The 21,472-nt window shown below is 38.7% G+C and overlaps 1 protein-coding gene across 6 annotated transcripts in view; it reads left to right on the forward strand.

The window, feature by feature from the left end:
- Positions 1 to 21,472, forward strand: part of IWS1 (interacts with SUPT6H, CTD assembly factor 1) — a 46,670-nt gene that overhangs the window by 20,013 nt on the left and 5,185 nt on the right. For 4 of the 6 annotated variants that reach the window (XM_067025808.1, XM_059052610.2, XM_059052612.2 and 1 more), the window contains exons 3-13: positions 718 to 1,672; positions 2,907 to 3,096; positions 3,655 to 3,712; positions 9,606 to 9,703; positions 11,084 to 11,234; positions 12,692 to 12,774; positions 14,256 to 14,385; positions 15,280 to 15,397; positions 18,345 to 18,456; positions 19,030 to 19,086; positions 21,330 to 21,441. In XM_067025808.1, the coding sequence (XP_066881909.1) occupies positions 718 to 1,672; positions 2,907 to 3,096; positions 3,655 to 3,712; positions 9,606 to 9,703; positions 11,084 to 11,234; positions 12,692 to 12,774; positions 14,256 to 14,385; positions 15,280 to 15,397; positions 18,345 to 18,456; positions 19,030 to 19,086; positions 21,330 to 21,441 (2,064 nt within the window). The remainder of the gene's footprint in view (positions 1 to 717; positions 1,673 to 2,906; positions 3,097 to 3,654; positions 3,713 to 9,605; positions 9,704 to 11,083; positions 11,235 to 12,691; positions 12,775 to 14,255; positions 14,386 to 15,279; positions 15,398 to 18,344; positions 18,457 to 19,029; positions 19,087 to 21,329; positions 21,442 to 21,472) is intronic. The other 2 variants (XM_067025809.1, XM_067025807.1) reach the window with 1 other exon arrangement.

Genomic DNA, 21,472 nt, shown 5'->3' on the forward strand with positions numbered 1-21,472 from the left:
ATGTAACATTATTTGTTAGCATAGCTAGATTAGTCAGTGTTTTCCCTAAAACTTAAACTTTTGTGCCAAGGTTACTGGATATATGTCCAAGACTGCTCTAAGCCTTAGTTTTCTTATCATGAAAAATACTCTCGTGAGGAGGAGTAAACTAGCAGGAGAGACCTTAACATGGTATTTGGCTCTATTAATTGCTCCTCTCCTTATTTGTTCAGATTCACTTGGGAGAATGTGCCCCAAGTATAATTTGGCCCTTTAAATAAAGTTTTATAGTTCTCTTCCTTAAAATGACTTTAACGTTATAAAACCCAAGAATGTTCCTTTTTTAAAAGAACTTGGGCACATGTTTGCTTGTATGTACTTAAAGAATGTATTTAGGAGCTAGAATTATATGAGAAAATCAAGGTTCATTTTTTGTTGTTTGTTGTTTAATCTAGCCTTTCAAAGTATAAGGTACCGTAGAGTAATCTGGGGGTCTATGCTTTACAGATTCATGAAGGCAGGTTATCGTTCCTCATTTTGGGATCTAAACCATGCTACCATTTCACAGATGAATGGCCTTTTAAAAAGTGGGATGTTTCTATATACGTATAGGATGAGAATTCTACATTTAAGCATGAGTATTCCTACTTTTTTTTTTTTAAGTTGAAATTTTTTTAACATTTTTACTACCGAAGTGTTTTTTGCACTTTCCTAATTTTTTCTCCCTTGATTTTTCAGAATGAACCTAGTGATCGAGAAGATGGCCTCAATAAAGGACATCATGTGACAGACTCTGAGAATGATGACCCCTCAAATCTTAATGCCAGTGACTCTGAAAGTGAGGAGCTTCAAAGGCGAAAGGACAGTGACTCTGAATTTGAAGGGCATGCAGAGCCTCCTGCGAGTGATTCTGAAAACGAGGACGTCAATCACCATGGGAGCGACTCTGAGAATGAGGAGACCAGGAAGTTACCTGTGAGTGACTCTGAAAATGAGGAGCTGCTTAATGGGCATGCAAGTGACTCAGAAAATGAAGACGTTAGGAAGCCTCCTGCCAGTGATTCAGAGGTTGAAGAGCTCCCCAAAAGTCCTGCCAGTTACTCGGAAACAGAGGATGCTCTGAAACCTCAAGTCAGTGACTCTGAGAGTGAGGAACCCCCAAGACACCCAGCCAGTGACTCAGAAAATGAGGAGCTTCCCAAGCCTCGGATCAGTGACTCGGAAAGCGAGGACCCGCCAAGGCAGCAAGCCAGTGACTCGGAAAATGAGGAGCTTCCCAAACCCCGAATTAGTGATTCGGAAAGTGAGGACCCCCCAAGGCAGCAAGCCAGTGACTCGGAAAATGAGGAGCTTCCCAAACCCCAAGCCAGTGACTCTGAGAGTGAGGAGCCTCGGAAGGGACCTGCCAGCGATTCAGAAGCTGAGGCCACCTCCAGACACAAACAGAAGCCGGAGTCTGATGAGGAGAGTGATGGGGAGAGTAAGAGAGAGGACCCAGAAATGCAGGCTGGCCCCTTTCACGCCGATGCCCACGTAGACAGGAAGCGGTTCAGCAGTTCTGACAGCGAGGAGGAGGAGCCCAAAAGGCCCCAACTCGACAGTGATGAGGATGAAGAAAAAGAGGGGGCGGAGGAGAAGGTAGCCAAGCGGAAAGCCGCTGTGCTTTCTGATAGTGACGATGAAGAGAAAGCATGTAAGGACTTATTTGGGGTTGTTTATCCTTAGCTTTACTTTTATTTATTTATTTGGCTGCGTCGGGTCTTAGTTGAGGCACACAGCTCTCTAATTGTGGAACGCGGGCTCCAGAGCACACGGGCTCAGTAGTCGTGGCATGCGGGCTTGGTTTCCCCATGGCATGTGGGATCTTAGTTCCCTAATCAGGGTTTGATCCTGTGTCCCCTGCATTGGAAGGCAGATTCTCCACCACTGGACTACCAGGGAAGTCCTTTTTTTTTTTTTTTAACTGGAAAGGGTAATATTTCAAAAGAATACTTTTACATGAAAACTCAACCTTATCCAGAGTTAACTGTGGTCTCTTTGACAGCTAATGCACTACATCCCATCTAGACAGTGACTGAGCTCCCTTGGGTACGTGTCTTCATTTGTTAAACATTGTTGAATGCCCAATTTCAAGGAGGTTTGTGAGGGACTCTATTTAGAGACTCCATGTCTCCACAAAGTATTCCAATCTTTACTACTTGATTACTTTTTTATGAAACATCTTTTTGGGAAAAGGCATTTCTTTTTTTTTTTTTTTTTTTTTTTTTTTCGGTATGCGGGCCTCTCACTGTTGTGGCCTCTCCCGTTGCGGAGCACAGGCTCCGGACGCGCAGGCCCAGCGGCCATGGCTCACGGGCTTAGCCGCTCCGCGGCACGTGGGATCCCCCCGGACCAGGGCACGAACCCGTGTCTCCTGCATCGGCAGGCGGATTCTCAACCACCGCGCCACCAGGGAAGCCCAAGGCATTTCTTTATAACCCGACAGTTGTTAAAGGAGAAGGGAAGAGAGCACCACATGTGCAGTTTACTAAGGTAGATGAGAAATTCCAGATTGAGCAGTGATGGATGACTGAGGATCATGGGGATTCCACAAAAGAATATCCAAGCCTTTAGAGTTCTGCGAATATTTTAGGCAGCATAGAAGGGATTCTACTCTTATTTTCTATGTTCCCCAAAAGGAAAGGTAGCTATTTATGCCCACTTTTATGTTGATGAAAATCTTCATCTTTTGGCCACTTTTTCCTATATAGCAGATAATTGTAAGATGACTCTGAATCTTTTAGCTATTTATTTATTTTTTATTCTAAACTGTGTATCATGAGGCCTTTGGTTTTTGCCATGTACTGACATTTTAGAGCACCTGTTGTACTTAGTAATACAGTGACTGTGATGGAGTAAGATAAATGATGATTATTTTCTTTCAACAGCAGCAAAGAAGAGTCGTGTTGTCTCTGATGCAGATGACTCTGACAGTGATGTTATATCAGACAAATCAGGCAAAAGAGAGAAGACGATAGCATCTGACAGTGAAGAAGAAGCAGGGAAAGAATTGTCTGATAAGAAAAATGAAGAGAAGGACCTGTTTGGGAGTGATAGTGAGTCAGGGAATGAAGAAGAGTAAGTGACAGAGTAACCTGAACTTCCCAGGGTTCATACAAGGCGGTAGAGAGAGGGGTTTGTCTTTCAGGGTTTTTAAACTTGTATTAAAATTCCGTGTTGAAGTGTAATACAATATACCCTGCCTAATTTCATGACCTTGGGGGATTCAGGATTTTAGGTCCTGAACTATTGCTGCATGCTACAACATGGATGAACCTCAAAAATATTATCTTAAGTGAAAGAAGTAAAGAGGACATGTTATCTGATTCCACTTACGTAAGGTTCAAGAACAAGCAAAACTAATATGTGGTGGTGGAAATCAGAGTGGCGGTTGCCTCTGGAATGTTGATAGGGGGGACTGACTAGAAAGGGCCACAAGGGAACTTTCTGGGGAGATGGAATTGTTCTGTTAGGGTAATGGTTACGTGAATGTGTGCTTTTGTCAAAACCCATTGAAATGGACACTTGAGATCTGCATGTTTTACTGTTATTAAATTATACCCTATTAGAAAAAAATTTTATGATTCCTATGCAAATGAGAAGAAAGCAAATGAAAGTTTTTTATATTTTTTCTAGAAATCTTATTGCAGACATATTTGGAGAATCTGGTGATGAGGAGGAGGAAGAATTTACAGTAAGTATAAGATGGAAAGATTTCCTCTTTGATTTTGCTTTTTTTGTTTTTATGGCAGTGGTTGTCTAGTAGGAGATTCCAATAAGTAGAAATAAATAGCTATGATGTATCCAGTAGAAAAATCTAGAACAAAGGTATTCAGAAAGTGAAATAAAAGGGTATACAAAGACATAAAAGGAAAATAACGGGCAAAATTGAATTAAAGGGAGGAAGGAACACATTAAGAGACAATGAAACGTGCTTTATAATGCTAAAGAGAAAGAATCACAGTAGTTATGGAACTTCTGATTATAGCAGTGGCACATGAGGTAATTTGGACCAGCCCTTCTGCTAAGGACAACTATAAAAATTAGACAAAATGTTTAAAAAATCTGCTCATCATCATAAGAACTAGATAACAAAGAATTACTAAGCCAAAAACGAGCAAAAGATAGAAACCTAAAGAGATAAACTCAGCTGAGAGGCTAAATTTATTTTTTATTGCCTCAAGGCTTAAGAGATAAAATGGAGCTCGAGGCCTGCTGAGGTTAGGGGACACTGAAAACCCCATGTTCTGGATTGAGACTGCTAGGATTAAGGGTAAACTGGAAGTTAGAATAGTCTTTGCTCAGATTTTAGGCCATCTTTGAGTCATCTAGCAACATAGAGACCCTCAGTCTCAGAAGTTTGATTGCAGTGATTCTTAAACCATTGGCTGGTTCTCAGGCACCTGACATATGCAAACAGAATCCTTTCAGGACAAAAGTAACATCATCACAGACCTCAAATTATTTCTGTAGTTTTCAAATACACAGTACACACTTATCTGTAACATTTAAAAAGAAACAATAGTAACAGCAGATAACAGAAATAGACCTAGGGGCTCTAGATAATAGGAATTTTAGATATTGCCTTAAAAAATATATATGTTTAGCAAGGTAAAGGATTGAAAAGTTTCTTAGAGCAAACAGTTTTTTAAAAATACCTTAAAAAGAACCAAGTAGGAATTCTGGAGCTGTGAAAATACAGTAACTGAAATTAAAAACTTGGTGGATGAGTTTAACAAGAGATTAGACGTATTTGAAAAGAAAATGAGTGAACTGGAAGGTAAGTTAGAAGGAACTATGTAGAGGGACTTCCCTGGTGGCACCGTGGTTAAGACTCCACGCTCCCAGAACAGTATGGAGGTTCCTTAAAAAACTACAAATAGAACTACCATATGACCCAGCAATCCCACTACTGGGCATATACCCTGAGAAAACCATAATTCAAAAAGAGTCATGTACCAAAATGTTTATTGCAGCTCTATTTACGATAGCCAGGACATGGAAGCAACCTAAATGTCCATCAACAGATGAATGGATAAGGAAGATGTGGCACATATATACAATGGAATATTACTCAGCCATAAAAAGAAATGAAACTGAGTTATTTGTAATGAGGTGGATAGACCTGGAATCTGTCATACAGAGTGAAGTAAGTCAGAAGGATAAAAACAAATACCGTATGCTAACATATATATGGAGTCAAAAAAAAAAAATGTCATGAAGAGATTAGTGGTAGGATGGGAATAAAACACAGACCTACTAGAGCATGGACTTGAGGATATGGGGAGGGGGAAGGGTAAGCTGTGACGATGTGAGAGAGTGGCAGGGACGTATACACACTACCAAATGTAAATTAGATAGCTAGTGGGAAGCTGCCGCATAGCACAGGGAGTTCACCTCTGTGCTTTGTGACCACCTAGAGGGGTGGGATAGGGAGGGTGGGAGGGAGGGTGACAAAAGAGGGAAGAGTTATGGGAACATATGTATATGTATAACTGATTCACTTTGTTGTAAAGGAGACACTAACACACTATTGTAAAACAGTTATACTCAAATAAAGATGTTAAAAAAAAAAAAGACTCCACGCTCCCAATGCAGGGGGCCCAGTTTCAATCCCTGGTCAGGGAACTAGATCCCACGTGCATACCACAACTAAGAGTCTGCATGCCACAACTAAGGATCCCACCTGCTGCAACTAAATAAATAAATAAATAGAAGGAACTAAGGAGCCCGCCTGCCGCAACTAAGACCTGCCACAACTAACTAACTAAATAGGAGGAACTATGTAGAATGAAGCATTGATATTAGTGTGGAAAATGTAAAAAATAAAACATAAATTATGCATGAGAAGGTTTAACAGAGTGACTTGGAATCCCAGAAGGAGAGGGGGGAAAATGTATATGTATATATATCAGAAACAATATTTAAAGAAATGATTCATAAAGCTATAGAGTCTAGAAGTTCTACAAATTGCAAGCAGGATAAAAACAAAGCAATCTAAACTTAAATATTGGGGTGGCCAAAAAGTTCATTTGGGTTTTTCTGTAACTTTTTTTAAAAATTAATTAATCCATTATTTACTTCTGGTTGCACTGGGTCCCTGCTGCCGTGCATGGGCCCTCTCCTGTTGCAGCGAGTGGGGACCACTCTTTGCTGAGGCGTGGGGCCTCTCACTGCGGTGACCTCTCCTGCCGCAGAGCACTGGCTCCAGGCGCGCGGGCCCCAGCAGCTGCAGCGCACAAGCCCAGCAGTTGTGGCCCATGGGCTCCAGAGCGCAGGCTCAATAGCTGTGGCACCCAGGCCCAGCTGACCCGCGGCACATGGGATCTTCCTGGACCAGGGCCCATACCCATGTCCCCCGCACCAGCAAGCGGGCTCCCAACCACTGTGCCACCAGGGAAGCCTGTAACTTTTTTTAAAAATTAATTTATTTGGCCGCGCTGGGTCTTAGTGGCGGCACGCGGGATCTTTAGTTGTGGTATGCAGGATATTTAGTTGTGGTACGTGGACTCTCAGTTGTGGCATGCATGTGGGATCTAGTTGTCTGACCAGGGCTTGAGCCCGGGCCCCCTGCATTGGGAGCGTGGAGTCTTAACCACTGGACCACCAGGGAAGTCCCTTTCTGTAACATCTTAAGGAAAAATCTGAATGAACTTTTTGGCCAACCCAGTACACCACAGGAAAATTGCAAGAAACCAAAGAAAACAGGAAAGTCTTAAAAGCAGCCAAAGGGGGAAAGATATTACATTCAGAGAGCCAACTGTTATTTTAACAGCTAACTTCTCAACAGAAGTAATAGAATCCAATAACTGCAAACTTAAAGTTCTTTTATATTCAGTAAAAATTCTTTCCAGGAATGAAGATTCCCTGCTTATTTCACCTTACCAAAATGCCAACTGAAGGAAATACCAAAAGCAGAAAGAAAATCTCGGGTGGAAGGTCAAGGATGCAGGAAGGGAAAAAGAGCAACAAAAGCATGTGGCTAGGTCTAAATGTGCAATGCCCATCCAAAACAAGTCACGTCTGGTGTGGTTTAAAACGCATATAAAATTAAAACATGACAGCAGTAACAAACTGGGTTTTTACATGGAATTGAAATGTTCACAGGTCTTTGCAAATGTATGTAAAAGTACATTAGTAGTCTTTGGTAAGTTAGGATGTGCATTGTAATCTCTAAAAAGACTAATGCAATGTGTAACTTCCAACCTAATAGAGAGGGAAAAATGAAATAATAGAAGCTAGTCAATCCAAAAGAAAGCAAGAAAAGAAAAAGAAATATAGAACAGGGGGACAATTAGAAAGTAGTACATAGTAAGATAGCAGATATAAACTTTGATAATATCAGAAATCACACTGAAATATATTAAGTGCTCCAATTAAAGGACAAATTAAAGACTGGATTTTAAAAACCAGCTATATATTAATTTCGAAATTCATCTGAATCAGAAGATAGAGTTGAAAATAAAAGGATGGAAAAAGGTACTCTCTCTGAACACTAACTAAAAGAAAACTGGTGTAGCTATATGAATATCAACGAGGTAGACTTTAAGCAAAAACCATTGTTTGAGATAAAGAGGGTCACTTTATATTGAAAAAAGGTTTTAAAATTGTACCTAGCCATGTACCTAGTAATATGGCTTTAAATATGTATAAGCAAAACAAAAATTGACAGAACTGCGAAGAGAATGAACAGATCTGTAATCTAAGTGGAATGTAAACAATGGGATAATCAAGACCAAAAAACCAGGAAAGAGAGAAAAGAGAAGTGTCTCTTTTTATATAATCTAGATATAAGCCATTTGGAGATTATAAAAGATAAAAATATCTTCTGTTCAGTGGCTTGCCTTTTCATTTTTTAAATGGAGTCTTTGATGAGCAAAAGTTCTTAATTTTAGTGTAAATCAACTTTACCAGTCTTTGTTTATGTTGAAAGTTTTTTGAATTGTAAGAAATTTTTGCCTATCCCCAAGGTTATAAAAATATTCTCCTGAGTTATTCTTTTGAAACTTGATTATTTTATCTTTTTCATTTAATATTGTCCACCTGGAATGGGTTTTTGTGTGCAGTATATATGAGATAGTCAAGATTTCTGCCCCTCATTTATAGTATCTAGTTGAACCGGACTATCCTTTTCCACTATTCTGCCATCTTTGTCATAAATCGAGTATGTATATATTTTCTAATCTGTTTCTGAAGTATCTTTTCTGTTCCATTGGTCTATCCTTGCACCATTAATGCATAACCCTTGATGTTTGGTTATTTATGTCCTTTAAGTTTGTTATTCTCTAAGATTGTCTTGGCTTTTCTTGGTTCTTTGCATTTCCATATAAAATTTAAATCAAGCTTTTGCAAAATGTACAAACTATAGACAGCATTTTCTGAATGCGATGAAATTAAAAATTAGTAACAAAATTAGCACATAAAAGCACCCTTGCCACCCCCAAATTTAAAACTTACTTGTTAAATAGTTCTTGTGTTAAAAAAGAGGTCAGTACTTTCATTACTAAAGCAAGAGAGGATGAAAGTAGATGAATTTAGAGTCTAATTCAAGATGGTAGAAAAATAGTAAAGAAACCTAAAGAAAATAGAAAAGAATTCATTCAAGAATTCATTCAATTCACAAGAATTCATCTCAATATTTGAGAGCCTGTATGCCAGAGATTGTTTGGACATTGCCCTCATGGGGATTATACTCAGTTAAGCAACATTTTATAAGCATAAGACATGTTTCTCTAGTGTGGAGAGTGGACATCAACTTGATTATGGGTTCACTTCAGTGTAGAAAACAGCATACCAGGGGAACCATTGGGGAGGCCTCTCTAAGTATAACATGAAAGTTGGAAGATATAAAGAAAAGACTGACCATTTAAATTACATAAAAAATTAAAAGTTATACCCAGAAAACATTACCATAAACAAAATCAAACTGTACAGATGTCAGGATTGTGCAGTTCCCGTCATGTAGCAAGGGCTAATTTCCCTAATTTTTAAAGAGATTTTCCATACCAATAAGACAAAGATTCAACGGAAAACTGGCCATAGGATATTGAGAGTTCACAGAGAAATAGCAACAGATGGCTTTGAAACATGAGAAATGCCCAGCTTTACTCATAATAAGAGGATGCAAAGAAAGCTACAGAGATGCCTTTTGTTTTTTTCAGTCCAGAGATTGCAAATATCAATGCTTGATAACCTGCTGTAATAGTGGGAAGGTGAGGAAACAGGTGCATTTGTGCTTTCCTGGAAGGAGAGTTAATTTGGTTTAACCTCTATAGAAGACAGTTTGCGATGTTTCTCATAATTTCAAATACACATACCTAAATGTCGTTAGGGAAATGTTTAAATTATGGTTGCGGTTATTTGGTGAAATCATCTAAAGCCTTAAAAATGAAGAAGGAGACAAGAAAACTAATAACACTAAGGGCTAGGGTGGGAGGGAGCTTTTCTGTTATATGTCTTTTGATATCTACTTAATTTTTATTCTTTATGAATGTATTACTTTAAAAATGCAAAAAATTAAGAGCAGTTACATAGAAGAGAGTCTGTAATGAGGTTGCGATAACTGCGGCTAACTTACATGCCTTTAGGGTTTTAACCAAGAAGATTTGGAAGAAGAAAAAAGTGAAACACAGGTAAAAGAAGCAGAAGATTCAGATTCTGATGATAACATAAAGAGAGGAAAACAGTAAGTTTGTTTTATTTTTTTTTAAAGGACTTTGTTAAAGAGAACTTTAAAAATGAAGGTTGAGACTAACAAACTTTGTTTTTCTTATTTTGGTTCCTGATTAAGTGTAGGAAAGAATCTTCCATTTTTGTTCTTCCCATATACTTATCTATATACATTGCTGTCCAAAAATGTTTGCTGTTGTTATTTTTCTGTCATTTGCCCTGTGCTCAACTGTCTTAATTTGTAGGGCTGTATGGTTGCCAGGCTTTTAATTTATATCTCACCAAGTAAGTTCTTCTGAAAAATAACCTAATAAAAACTTTTTTTGAGAGAGAGAGAGAAAGCTGATTTGGGGGTCCCAGGGGGAGAAGTTTTAGATACAAAATATTCCTTGATTGTATTTCACATGGTTTTGTTGAGATGGTTGGACTCTATGTTCAGAAGAATCTAGTGTCTTGAAAGGTGACAAACATAGAATGATTTGTTAGGTGCTGTTTATAAAGACGATGCTTTAATTCCCAGTGACATGCAAGAATTAAACTGAATGAGTTTGGCAGTACCTTTGGAAATTAAATTATAAACCGTATCATCTTATTTATATGATAGAGGCAGAGAGCATATTAGCCCCTCGTTAAGTGTAAAGATTCAGGTGAAAGCTACCAAGTCTTTTTTTTTTTTTTTTTTTTTTTTTTTTTGCTGTATGCGGGCCTCTCACTATTGTGGCCTCTCCCGTTGCGGAGCACAGGCTCCGGACGCGCAGGCCCAGCGGCCATGGCTCACGGGCTTAGTTGCTCCGCGGCATGTGGGATCTTCCCGGACCAGGGCACGAACCCGTGTCTCCTGCATCGGCAGGCGGATTCTCAACCACTGCGCCACCAGGGAAGCCCTACCAAGTCTTTTTGAGGCTCTTAGCAGGTTTATAGATCTCCATCTTTATCTCAGTCACATTATGTTTTGAGAGTTATACTTCCTATCACTAAAAAACAGCAGTTTTTTTTCCTACTTATTCTATATAAGACAAAAATATTCAGATAACTGAAAACCACTCTTCCCCCCCCCGCCCCCCAAAAAAGGCAATGCAACTAAAACTGAACCATGGAATGGCAGGCAAAACTTGAAATTTGAAATGTTGCTTTTCAGGCTAACACATGTAAGCATGAACATAGTGTACGAAGGTGTAGGGATATTAGTATTTAATGTGTAACTGTTGGGAAGTTGAGCATAAAATTTATGATGACTTGTTCTTTTAAAAGCAATTTTAAAAGTACTTGCACTGTAAAAGAAAGTAGCACTTCACTGAGTTAGAATTAAGAAAGTTGGTGGTTCTTAACTGTCATAAAAGAAGATGTGTATTTAAAAGGGAATTTATATTTCACTTAATTTTGGGTTACTGCTTAGCATGGACTTTCTGTCGGACTTTGAGATGATGTTGCAGCGGAAAAAGAGCATGAGTGGCAAGCGCAGGCGTAACCGTGATGGTGGTACTTTTATTAGTGATGCCGACGACGTTGTGAGTGCCATGATTGTCAAGATGAATGAAGCTGCTGAGGTGAGATAGGTCACTTCTAGCTTCATCTGTCTTTCTCCCACATAATTGGTTATGTGGCCTTTTTTGTTTTGTTTGTTTGTGAGGCATGTGGGATCTTAGTTCCCAGACCAGTAATTGAACCTGTGTCCCCTGCATTGGAAGCATGGAGTCTTAATTGCTCGACTGCCAGGGAAGTCCCTGTTTTTTTTTTTTTTTTTTTTTTGCCGTGCAGCTTTTGAGATCTTAGTTCCCCTACCAGCAGTTGAACCTGGACCCTCGGCAGTGAATGTGCAGAATCTTAACTATTGGACCACCAGGGAATTCGCGCCTTTTTTTTTTTTTTTTTAAACACTTAATCCTTGCTTAAACTACATTAAAAATACTTTGTTTTTTTAAAATAATCATTTACTGTTCTAAATTTTAAGCATGGAAATAATTTTAAGTAGTGTGTTTTAGGAAAAAAGTGAAAAGACTGTAAGTATTAAGTAAAATGGGCCTTTTTAGCTGAATTGGTTTGCTGGTTTTATGGGGGAATGATTTTGTTCTCAGGTTCTGCTAGTTTACCACAAAGTGATGTTTCTTCACATACAAAAATTATAAACTCATATTTATTATGTTATAAACCTGTGTGTCATTCTTTTGTCTCTGATCAAATGATTGCATTTAACTCGCTGCATTTAAAAATTCTGCTCAAATTGTAAAAATTGCCCAAGTATTATGTTTAAAAACAAGTCTTGCTCTTTTAGAGACACTTGCTGAAGTATTTATGAGTCCAATGACTTGTGTCTAGGATTCGTTGCAAAATTATTCAAGGGTGAAGGGAAAAGTAGCTAGAGAGATAGTTAAATAAGACTGGCCATGCATGTTTAATTTTTTGAAATGTACATGACAGTGTATTATTTTGTTTTGTATGTCTGTAGAATTTAAAATTTTCTATAATTAAAAAAGTAGGGAGAATTCCCTGGTCGCCCAGTGGTTAGGACTCTGCGCTCTCATTGCTGAGGGCCTGGGTTCAATCCTTGGTTGGGGAATTAAGATCCCATAAGTTGTGTGGCCTGGCAAAAAAAAAAAAAAAAAAGTAGGAAAAAAATACCCAAGCAAATTCTAAAACTCTTCTTTAATAGCATATTCTTTTATCTTTCTTACAAGCCTCATAGCTGCAAAATTATTCTTGATGGTAAAACAAATTTTTCCATGTATAATTTGTACTTTGAATGAACTCTGAAAACTTGATAGTTATGCGAATATTTTAAATTAAAATTGTTCCTCTCGATTTGTAGTTGTTAAAACTAATTATTCTAATAGTTTTGTGGGTTTTGGCTCTGCAGAAAGTATTCTTTGTGTAATTCTTTCTTGTAGGAAAAACTGTAGTGTCTTGGAGAAATTGCTGCTTTATTATATTTAAAGTTTAGAATTATAGTGGTTATAATTCACTATTAACAATTGCCCTTTTTTCCTTTTTTTTTCTTCCTGGATAGGAAGACAGACAGTTGAATAATCAAAAAAAGCCAGCACTGAAAAAATTAACATTATTACCTACTGTGGTCATGCACCTTAAGAAGTAAGTATTCTGTTTTCTTGAAAAAGTGTTTCCATTTATTTACTTATTTATTTGTTTGTTTACTTATTTATTGACTACATTGGGTCTTTGTTGCTGCACGCGGGCTTGCTCTAGTTGCAGCGAGCGGGGGCTACTCTTTATTGCGGTGCGCTTGCTTCTCATTGCAGTGACTTCTCTTGTTGCGGAGCGGGCTCTAGGCACAAGGGCTTGAGTAGTTGTGGCTCGCGGGCTCTAGAGCGCAGGCTCAGTGGTTGTGGCGCACCGGCTTAGTTGCTCTGTGGCAATTAGGATCTTCCTGGACCAGGGATCAAACCCGTGTCCCCTTCATTGGCAGGCAGATTCTTAACCACTGTGCCACCATGGAAGTCTGAAAAAGTGTTCCCTTTTGATGGAATGATATTCAAGCTATGTACTAGTATTCTAGAGAGATTAAAGAATGATTGCCTTCTGTCAATTTACAGAAAAATAATAATGAATAGAATTTCCTAGATTATTACTTCATCACAAATTTTTCTTAAACTTTGATGCATGATGCAAACAGAACAAATAGCAAACTGATATTAATGAAAGAAAAACTTGGAAACCACTTATTTTGTTCTTTATACACTGATTAGAGTCTGGTAAAATTGCATCTTTTTTCCCAGTGTGATTAAGAACAAAGCAAAAATCCTGGGAGACTACTTGAAGCACATATTGAATAAGACTCTTGTGTCCTGTTATATCATGAATTATGTCACTGGTCCTTCTGCAGGTTCTTTTCATTGGTTGGCTCACATTCCTGAGCAACTTTGATTTCTCCTTGAACTCAGCAGTAGCCTTCTTTTGATGGCTAAAGAAATGCACTTGTACACCAGTGAGCCAGCCATATGTTCTAGGACTTTCTACTAGAAGATTGCTACCTCTATCCCAACAGACAAAATTATCTGTGTCAGATTTCATATATATAATGTCATGTTCCCTGTTACCATAATTGATTCTAGTACATAAAATGGAATTTGAATAGTATCAGTATTTCATTGGGATTTTTTTCTGCTAGGAGAATGGTATTCTCCCTGGTGTCCTGCAGAGAATAGCACAATTCTGGGTTCTGTCTTACTTGAAACAGTTTGAGGATCACTATTCTCATAGATTAAACATATTTCTTTTTTAGCTGTAATAATTAAAGCTCATTATTCTTACAGTCTGTACCATTCATATCAACATTACCTTGTGTAATTTGGTGTGTTTTTTGTGTTTTTTTTTTTTTTTCCTTTAACACATCATCTTTACCTATCAAGTCTGTTTCTTGAAAATAGGAACTGAATTTCATATTGGCTGTTGAAGTCTATGAATAGGTGCTCAGTAAATAATATATATGAGTCAGCTTTTAAAAGCAGTTTTTGGAAACATCACTAAATCTGTAAGAAAATCCAAAGGAAGCTACAATAGAATCAACATTCATGGACTTTACTTTTTTAAAAAAATTCTTATTATTATTACAGGCAGGACCTTAAAGAAACATTTATTGACAGTGGTGTGATGTCTGCCATCAAAGAATGGCTCTCTCCTCTACCAGATAGGAGTTTGCCGGCACTAAAGATTCGAGAAGAGCTGTTGAAGATTCTGCAAGAGGTCAGAGGCAGATAATCTGGCTTGTTTGCTCTTCATTAATTATCTACTGTGGTTTGTATTATCATAACCTCTATATTTTGCCATATATTTATATATTCTCTCTGCCACAGCCTATCAGAAGAGGAGTTTTGTTAGGTGTGTTTATTAGGAACATACCGAATAAAATGAGCATAAAAGGAAGGCCTTTTAAAACTTCATGTGACTGTGGTATTGAAGGAAAAAAGATCTTGGAGAAGCTCTGGTTTATCTGAGACGAGTAGTATAGTAGTGGGCATGTTGTAGGGAGGCACTTGAAGTAGAAAGAGCACCAACTTCAGCATCAGATAAGCATGTATTTGAATCTTGATCTGGGCTACCTTTATATGGCTGAGACACCTTGGGCAAGCTACTTAACTTCTGAAGGAATTCCTGAGGAACCTGCTATGTGCCAGGTGTTTTTTAAATATATAGATTCATTTATTCCTCACAACAAACCTGCAAGGTTAGGTGTATTATCTCCATTTTACAGATGAGGAAATTAAGACTCAGAGAAGTTAAATGACTTGTCTAAGGTCACATAGCAGATGGCTGTGGTTGGGTTCAGACTTAGATCTGTTTGGTTCAGAGGCCTGAGAGGACCCTTGATTTATTAAGCTGCTAACCTCTGAGGATGCTTAGTTCACACTTTCTCACACTGTTAAGTTTTACTTCAACTCAGTGGTAGTACTAAACTCTCAACTACTGATGTGAACACAAAGTATCTTTGTGTTCAGTGTCCGTAGATCCTGAAAATAGAACTTTTTTGTTATTTGTTCTGTTGTGAATGAACCAGGTCTTGCAGGCCCTCTAGAGTAGATTGACAGGACTCCCAGCTTCAGAATGATTAATATGTATGTCTGTGTTTATGTTCCCCAGCTACCTAGTGTGAGCCAGGAGACCCTGAAGCATAGTGGGATTGGACGAGCAGTGATGTATCTCTATAAACACCCCAAGGAATCAAGGTCCAACAAGGACATGGCAGGGAAATTAATCAGTATGTACATTTTACTTTTTGTTTGGTGTGTTTATGTATATAGAGAGACATGTATATATAAAAGCTAACTATATTTTTACCAATTTTCATTTAAAATGAGTCAATGAAATGGAGTAGGAAAATTTTTTGATATCTTATTGGTACTAAGCTTTTTTCCCTTAGACTTAAAATGCTTCTCAATATATTTAAGTATGCTATCCAGTATATAACAAGTAAAATGATGCCTTTTCTAATCATGGATCAAGAGCACGTAGAGAGAGAGGGATTAGAATGTCGGCCCTAGAGTCAGTCATACCTGGGTTCCAATCCTAGATTTACCACCTACCTTACTGCATATCCTTGGGCTAGTGATTTAAGCTCTAAGCCTTGGTTTCCTCCTCTGTGAAACAGAATTATGTGTTTAGTTTGGGTTGTCTTAAAGAATAAGTGAGAAGGTATATGTAAAGCATGGTGCCTAGAATATAGTAGTAAGTCCTCAAGAAATGTTAGCCACTGCTGCTATTGTTGTTATTTTTATAATGGTCTCCAAAGCCTTTGTGTGTTATTACTTAATGATAACAGAGAAATCCAGAGGAATCTAACTGAAATTCGTTTACTCAGTTGCCATGTCATTTATGAACACTACATGCATCTTCATCATACTCCTTAACTCTTTGTGTTGGAAAGAAATTTTTAAACTTCAAGACTAATTTGAAATAGTAACTACTTTTGTATCTGAATACAGTAGTCATTTTTCTATTGAATGTTTAAGACTATCAAAAGCCTTTAGAGAAATTTAATTTTTTTATATAAACTAGAGAAGTATTATATCTTCAATCTTATTAATAATCTGTAGTTTATTGCCTATTAAACAATAAGCTTTTGATGCTTTGATGCAGTGGTTCTCGAAGTTCTTTTTGCCCTAGGCAAGAGAGAAACAGACTATTCCCACTGGTACCTGTGATGTACTACAGGTGATTCTGAATCCAGGGTTGGGGACAGCAGGTCAGTTTTTAAAGAGATATAGACTCCCCTGAGACTCCTTGCTTCCTTCTTAGTTTGACAACACCTGTGTTCTGTCTGTAAAGGTCCTTTCTTGTTTTGATACAATGCAGCGATAAGAACAAAGACATCAGCTGGCACCTCTGGACTTTTACTGGCTAAACAGTGTGCATGTAGTACTTTTTTGTGTGATCACCTTAGCAGTGTTCTTAGACTTAATGAAGTACAGACCCTACACCTGCACTATCAAAATGTAATTTTTAAAGATTTAGACCATTTTGATGAGTAATAAGGGAGTTGTTTTTGGTTAGAGTAAGAAAGTAGAGGAATTTCAAGATTTTCTGTTTTCAATATTTGTAAATGATGTGACTGACAAGGGGTTAATATCCAAAATATACAAACAGTTCATGCAATTCAATATCAAAAAAAAAAGCCTATTAAAAAAATGGGCAGAAGACCTAAATTAGACATTTCTCTAAAGAAGACATTCAAATGGCCAACAGGCGCATGAAAAGATGCTCAACATTGCTAATCATTAGAGAAATGCAAATCAAAACCACATGGAGGTATCAGCTCATACTAGTCAGAATGGCCATCATCAATAAGTCTGCAACTAATAAATGCTAGAGAGGGTATGGAGAAAAGGGAACCCTCCTACACTATTGGTGGGAATGTAAATTGGTGCAGCCACTATGGAAAACAGTATGGAAGTTCCTTAAAAAACTAAAAGTAGAACTTTCATACGATCCAGCAATTCCACTCCTGGATATGTATCCAGAAAAAAAATGGAAACTCTTTAACTCAAAAAGGTACATGTATCCTAATGTTCATAGCAGCATTATTTATGATAGCCAAGACATGGAAGCAGCCCAAATGCCCATCAACAGACAATTGGCTTAATAAGATGTGGTACATATATACAGTGGAATACTACTGAGCCATAAAAAAGAATGAAATATTGCCATTTGTAGCAACATGGATGGACGTAGAGAATATTATGCTTAGTGAAATATATATTCCACATATAAGTGATATCATATAGTACTTGTCAGACAAAGACAAGTACTATATGATATCACTTATATGTGGAATCTAGAAAATAATACAAATGAATCTGTATACAAAACAGAAACAGACATACGGACATAGAAAACAAACGGTTATCAAAGGGGAGAGAGAAGTGGGGAGGAACAAATTAGGAGTGTGGGATTAACAGTTAGAAAATATTATATGTGAAATAGATAAGCAATAAAGATACACTGTATAGGGCTTCCCTGGTGGCGCAGTGGTTGAGAGTCCGCCTGCCGATGCAGGGGACGCGGGTTTGTGCCCCGGTCTGGGAGTATCCCGCATGCCGCAGAGCAGCTGGGCCCGTGAGCCATGGCCGCTGAGCCTGCGCGTCCGGAGCCTGTGCTCTGCAACGGGGAGAGGCCATGGCAGTGAGAGGCCTGCGTACTGCAAAAAAAAAAAAAAAAAAAAAAAAAAAAGACACTGTATAGCACAGGGGATAATAACCTATAATGGAAAAAGCATCTGCCAAAAAAAGAATCACTATGCTGTACACCTGAAACTAAATATTGTAAATCAACTATACTTCAATTTAAAAAAAAAAACACAAGATTTTCTGTTTTCAAGAGACTAAATTTAGAAATTAAACTGTCTGTGAAATAGCACAGCTAGTTGATGACTATCAAAGTGGGTTAGATGTTACTTTCTTTAAGCCTCTGTGGTGATTACAGGTTTAAGTGATCTTTTTATATTGAAATTTCTGAATCAGCTGGAGCTAATTGTGATGCTGGTATCATGCTGTGTTTATTCTACAAATGGTCCTGAAATAATGTTATCTTTCAGGAAAGAATGTTCTTAATGCTCAGAGTATGACATTACACTAGGGTATGATTATTTCAAAGAATGGTAGTAGAAATGTTACTTTATGGGCTAAATAATTAATTTTTCTCTGTTGTAGATGAATGGTCTCGGCCTATATTTGGTCTTACCTCAAACTACAAAGGAATGACAAGAGAAGAAAGGGAGCAGAGAGACCTAGAACAGATGCCTCAACGGCGAAGAATGAACAGGTAGGAGGGAACAGGTATGAGTAAGTGGTAACATTATTGTTGCGGTAACTCCGGGGGGGGGTTGGTAATTAAGGTCATTAAAAAACCTACAAGATGGTAGGATTTTGTCTTTCCTCTGCTTGATATGTCTTATAGTTCATGATACCTTTTTAGTTTAAATGTGGTAGTGTACAGTGAAGCTCCACACCCGCTCCCCTCCCAGGCTTTTCTGGTTGGATCTGGCCTCTGCCACCGTTCTGGAGGTTGCTTAGGTTGTTCCAGGCTCTTGCAGAAAAAACTTTCTCAGTTCCATTTCCAGATCCTTAGGAGAAAAAAAAAAATGTTCGATTTGTATCAATAAACTGGATGTAGTTGCATCCAAGATGGCAGGGTCATTACAGGTGAGTGAAACCTGGGGTGCAAATGATCATTAAAATAAGTAGTACTTTTATAATACAATATTAGGAATTATTTTCCCTGATCCAGTGTAAAGGACCTAGCAGTGGTCTAAGTTTGATATTTCATTTTGCTCTTTTTTCCTTAGTTATAAGGTCCTGACATTTCCTAATATCTCATTAATTACTTTTTTCCCAGCACGGGTGGTCAGACACCCCGAAGAGATTTGGAAAAGGTGCTGACAGGAGAGGAAAAGTAAGATTTTTGTATGGATTTTCAATGTAGACTATATTGGGAATGTTCTGCTTGCTGCTTTGTTTTAAGATAAATAGCAAATGAAATGATGCTCTGTTCACATTGGCAGGGGATGATTCCTAGTGTAGTATTTATTGAGTATTCACATTCTGTGGGTGCCCTGGAGGTTATAAGAAGATTGAGAAATAGTTCATTCAATAAAGATTTTGTTGCTGCTTGCTATGTGCTAGACTCTCTGGTAAACTCTGAAAATACAGAATCAAACTAAAAGTAGTCCATTCTCTCAGGAAGGCTTTAGAGGGATTGCAGGCAAAGGAGAGAGCTTAAGCAAAGATGTGGGGTAAGCACGCAAGGCCTGTTTTAGGGATGGCAAGTAGTTGGGCAGTAGTATGGTGCCTGAGGTGGTGGAAGATAAGGTTGGAAATGCAGATGTTGACCAAATTCTGAAGTGCTTTAAGTCAAGATGAGGAATTCTCACTTCTCTTTGTAGTTTCCTAGAAGGTTTTTGAGCGTGGACGTGAAGTCGTCCGATTGATTTGGAATGCTTCTGCTGGTAGCACGATGTAGGATGGGTTGCAGGGCAGAGGAACTGAAGGCACTGATACAGCTGAACTGAGACTGTAATGGAGAAGCAGAAGGTTGAGGAGCCCTCGCAGGTGTCCAACGGCCAGGAGTCTGGCTTGGTGGGCGGAAAGTTGCCTAGAGTTGAAGATACCAACCAGAATTTTAAACTTAAGTAACTGAGATGATGGTATTACCCTTCACTAGAGTGGAGAGGAGGAGTAGACGTGAAGACATAGATGATGTCTGTTTTGAGCATATTAAATGTAAGGTGACTGAGATAGTCCTATAATTATCCTGGGCTTAGAACTGGAATTTGGGCTAGAGGCATAGGTTTGATAGTTACCTCCGTAGAAAAGATTGTTGACTCAAGAGAGTACAGAATAAGAAACTGAACCCTTTGAAAAGGGGTGTAGCCAGTGAAGGCCAGTGAGCAGATGTGGTCCTACACATTGGAGGAGAACCCAGAGGAGAATGAGGCCACGCTGGAGGGGGCCGTGGCAGAAGGCAAGCTTCACGGGGGTTTGTGCAGTGAGGGCTGGCAATCAGGCAGCACCCATATCTCAAAAGGAGGACGAGAAATGAGCTAGAGGGAGCAGTGTTGTTTGCTTGTGGACAGGTGTGCTGACAGTGGCTTCAGAGGAAAAATAAGACCTGTGGGAAGTTTTCTAGTCAGTTAATGTGTATGAAAGTTATAGAAGTTTCAGTTCACGTATATGAAAGTTACAGAAGCTTGATACTAAGAATGGAGTAAACCATACAAGGGAATAGAAACAATTTTAGAATTTTTAAGCCTTCTCTTCCTCTTCTTCCCCCACCCCCGCAAATACCCACCCTCTGTTTACCACTGAGGTGGATAGTTACCTAAAGGTTGAATTATTCGAATTCCCAGACATCAAATAGGCTTTACTTTTGGATGGTAGTCTTACGTTAGTCTAGCATGGTAGTTCTCAAATTTGTACTTAAAAGTTACTGTATGTGACACCATCCAGTGCTGGCAAGGATGCAGAGAAACTAGATCACTCATCCATTGCTGCGGGTGAAATGGTACAGCTGCCCTGGAAAATAGTTTGGCAGTTTCTTGTAAGGTTGGACATGTAACCACCGTACAACCTCGCACTTGCACAAGATTCTCAGGCATTTATCCCAGAGAAATGAAAACTTATGTTTGTGCAAAAACCTATCCATTAGTACAGCTTTACTCCTAATAGTCCACAACCAGAAACAACCCAGATGTCCCTCAGCAAGTGAATGGTTCAACAGACCATAGTATATTCATACCATAGAGTACTGCTCAGCAATTAAATGGAACAAAATATTGATAGATATAACAACTTGGTTGGATCCTCAGGGGCATTATGTTGAGTGGATAAAGCCAATTTCTAAAGGTTACATGGTGTATTATTCCATTTATATGACATTCTTCAGCATTACAGAAATTAATATCTGAAGCTGAGGAGAGGTAAAAAGGAGTCCTGAAAATGCAGAGGAAATTGGCTTTGAGGGGGAAGTTGAGCCATTGGTACAGCAGTGAGTGATGATGAGGCCATCTAAGACAGACAGCAGGATGCTGGAGTGTGACTTCGAGAGGGCAGAGGAGGTTTGACACAGATGTGCAGCCGAATGGGATGGACCCAGGTGTGGTCGACTACATAGCAGCATGCTCTTCTTCCCGTTCTCAGGGCTCTTAGACCTGGAGATCCTGGATTCTGTGCCCGGGCAAGGGTCCCCATGCCCTCGAACAAGGACTATGTTGTCAGGCCCAAGTGGAATGTGGAAATGGAGTCATCCAGGGTAAGCAAGCAGCGGGACAGCAAGGTGGATC

This window comes from Kogia breviceps, chromosome 2 (assembly GCF_026419965.1).
Source record: "Kogia breviceps isolate mKogBre1 chromosome 2, mKogBre1 haplotype 1, whole genome shotgun sequence".
Classification (NCBI taxonomy): Eukaryota; Metazoa; Chordata; class Mammalia; order Artiodactyla; family Physeteridae; genus Kogia; species Kogia breviceps.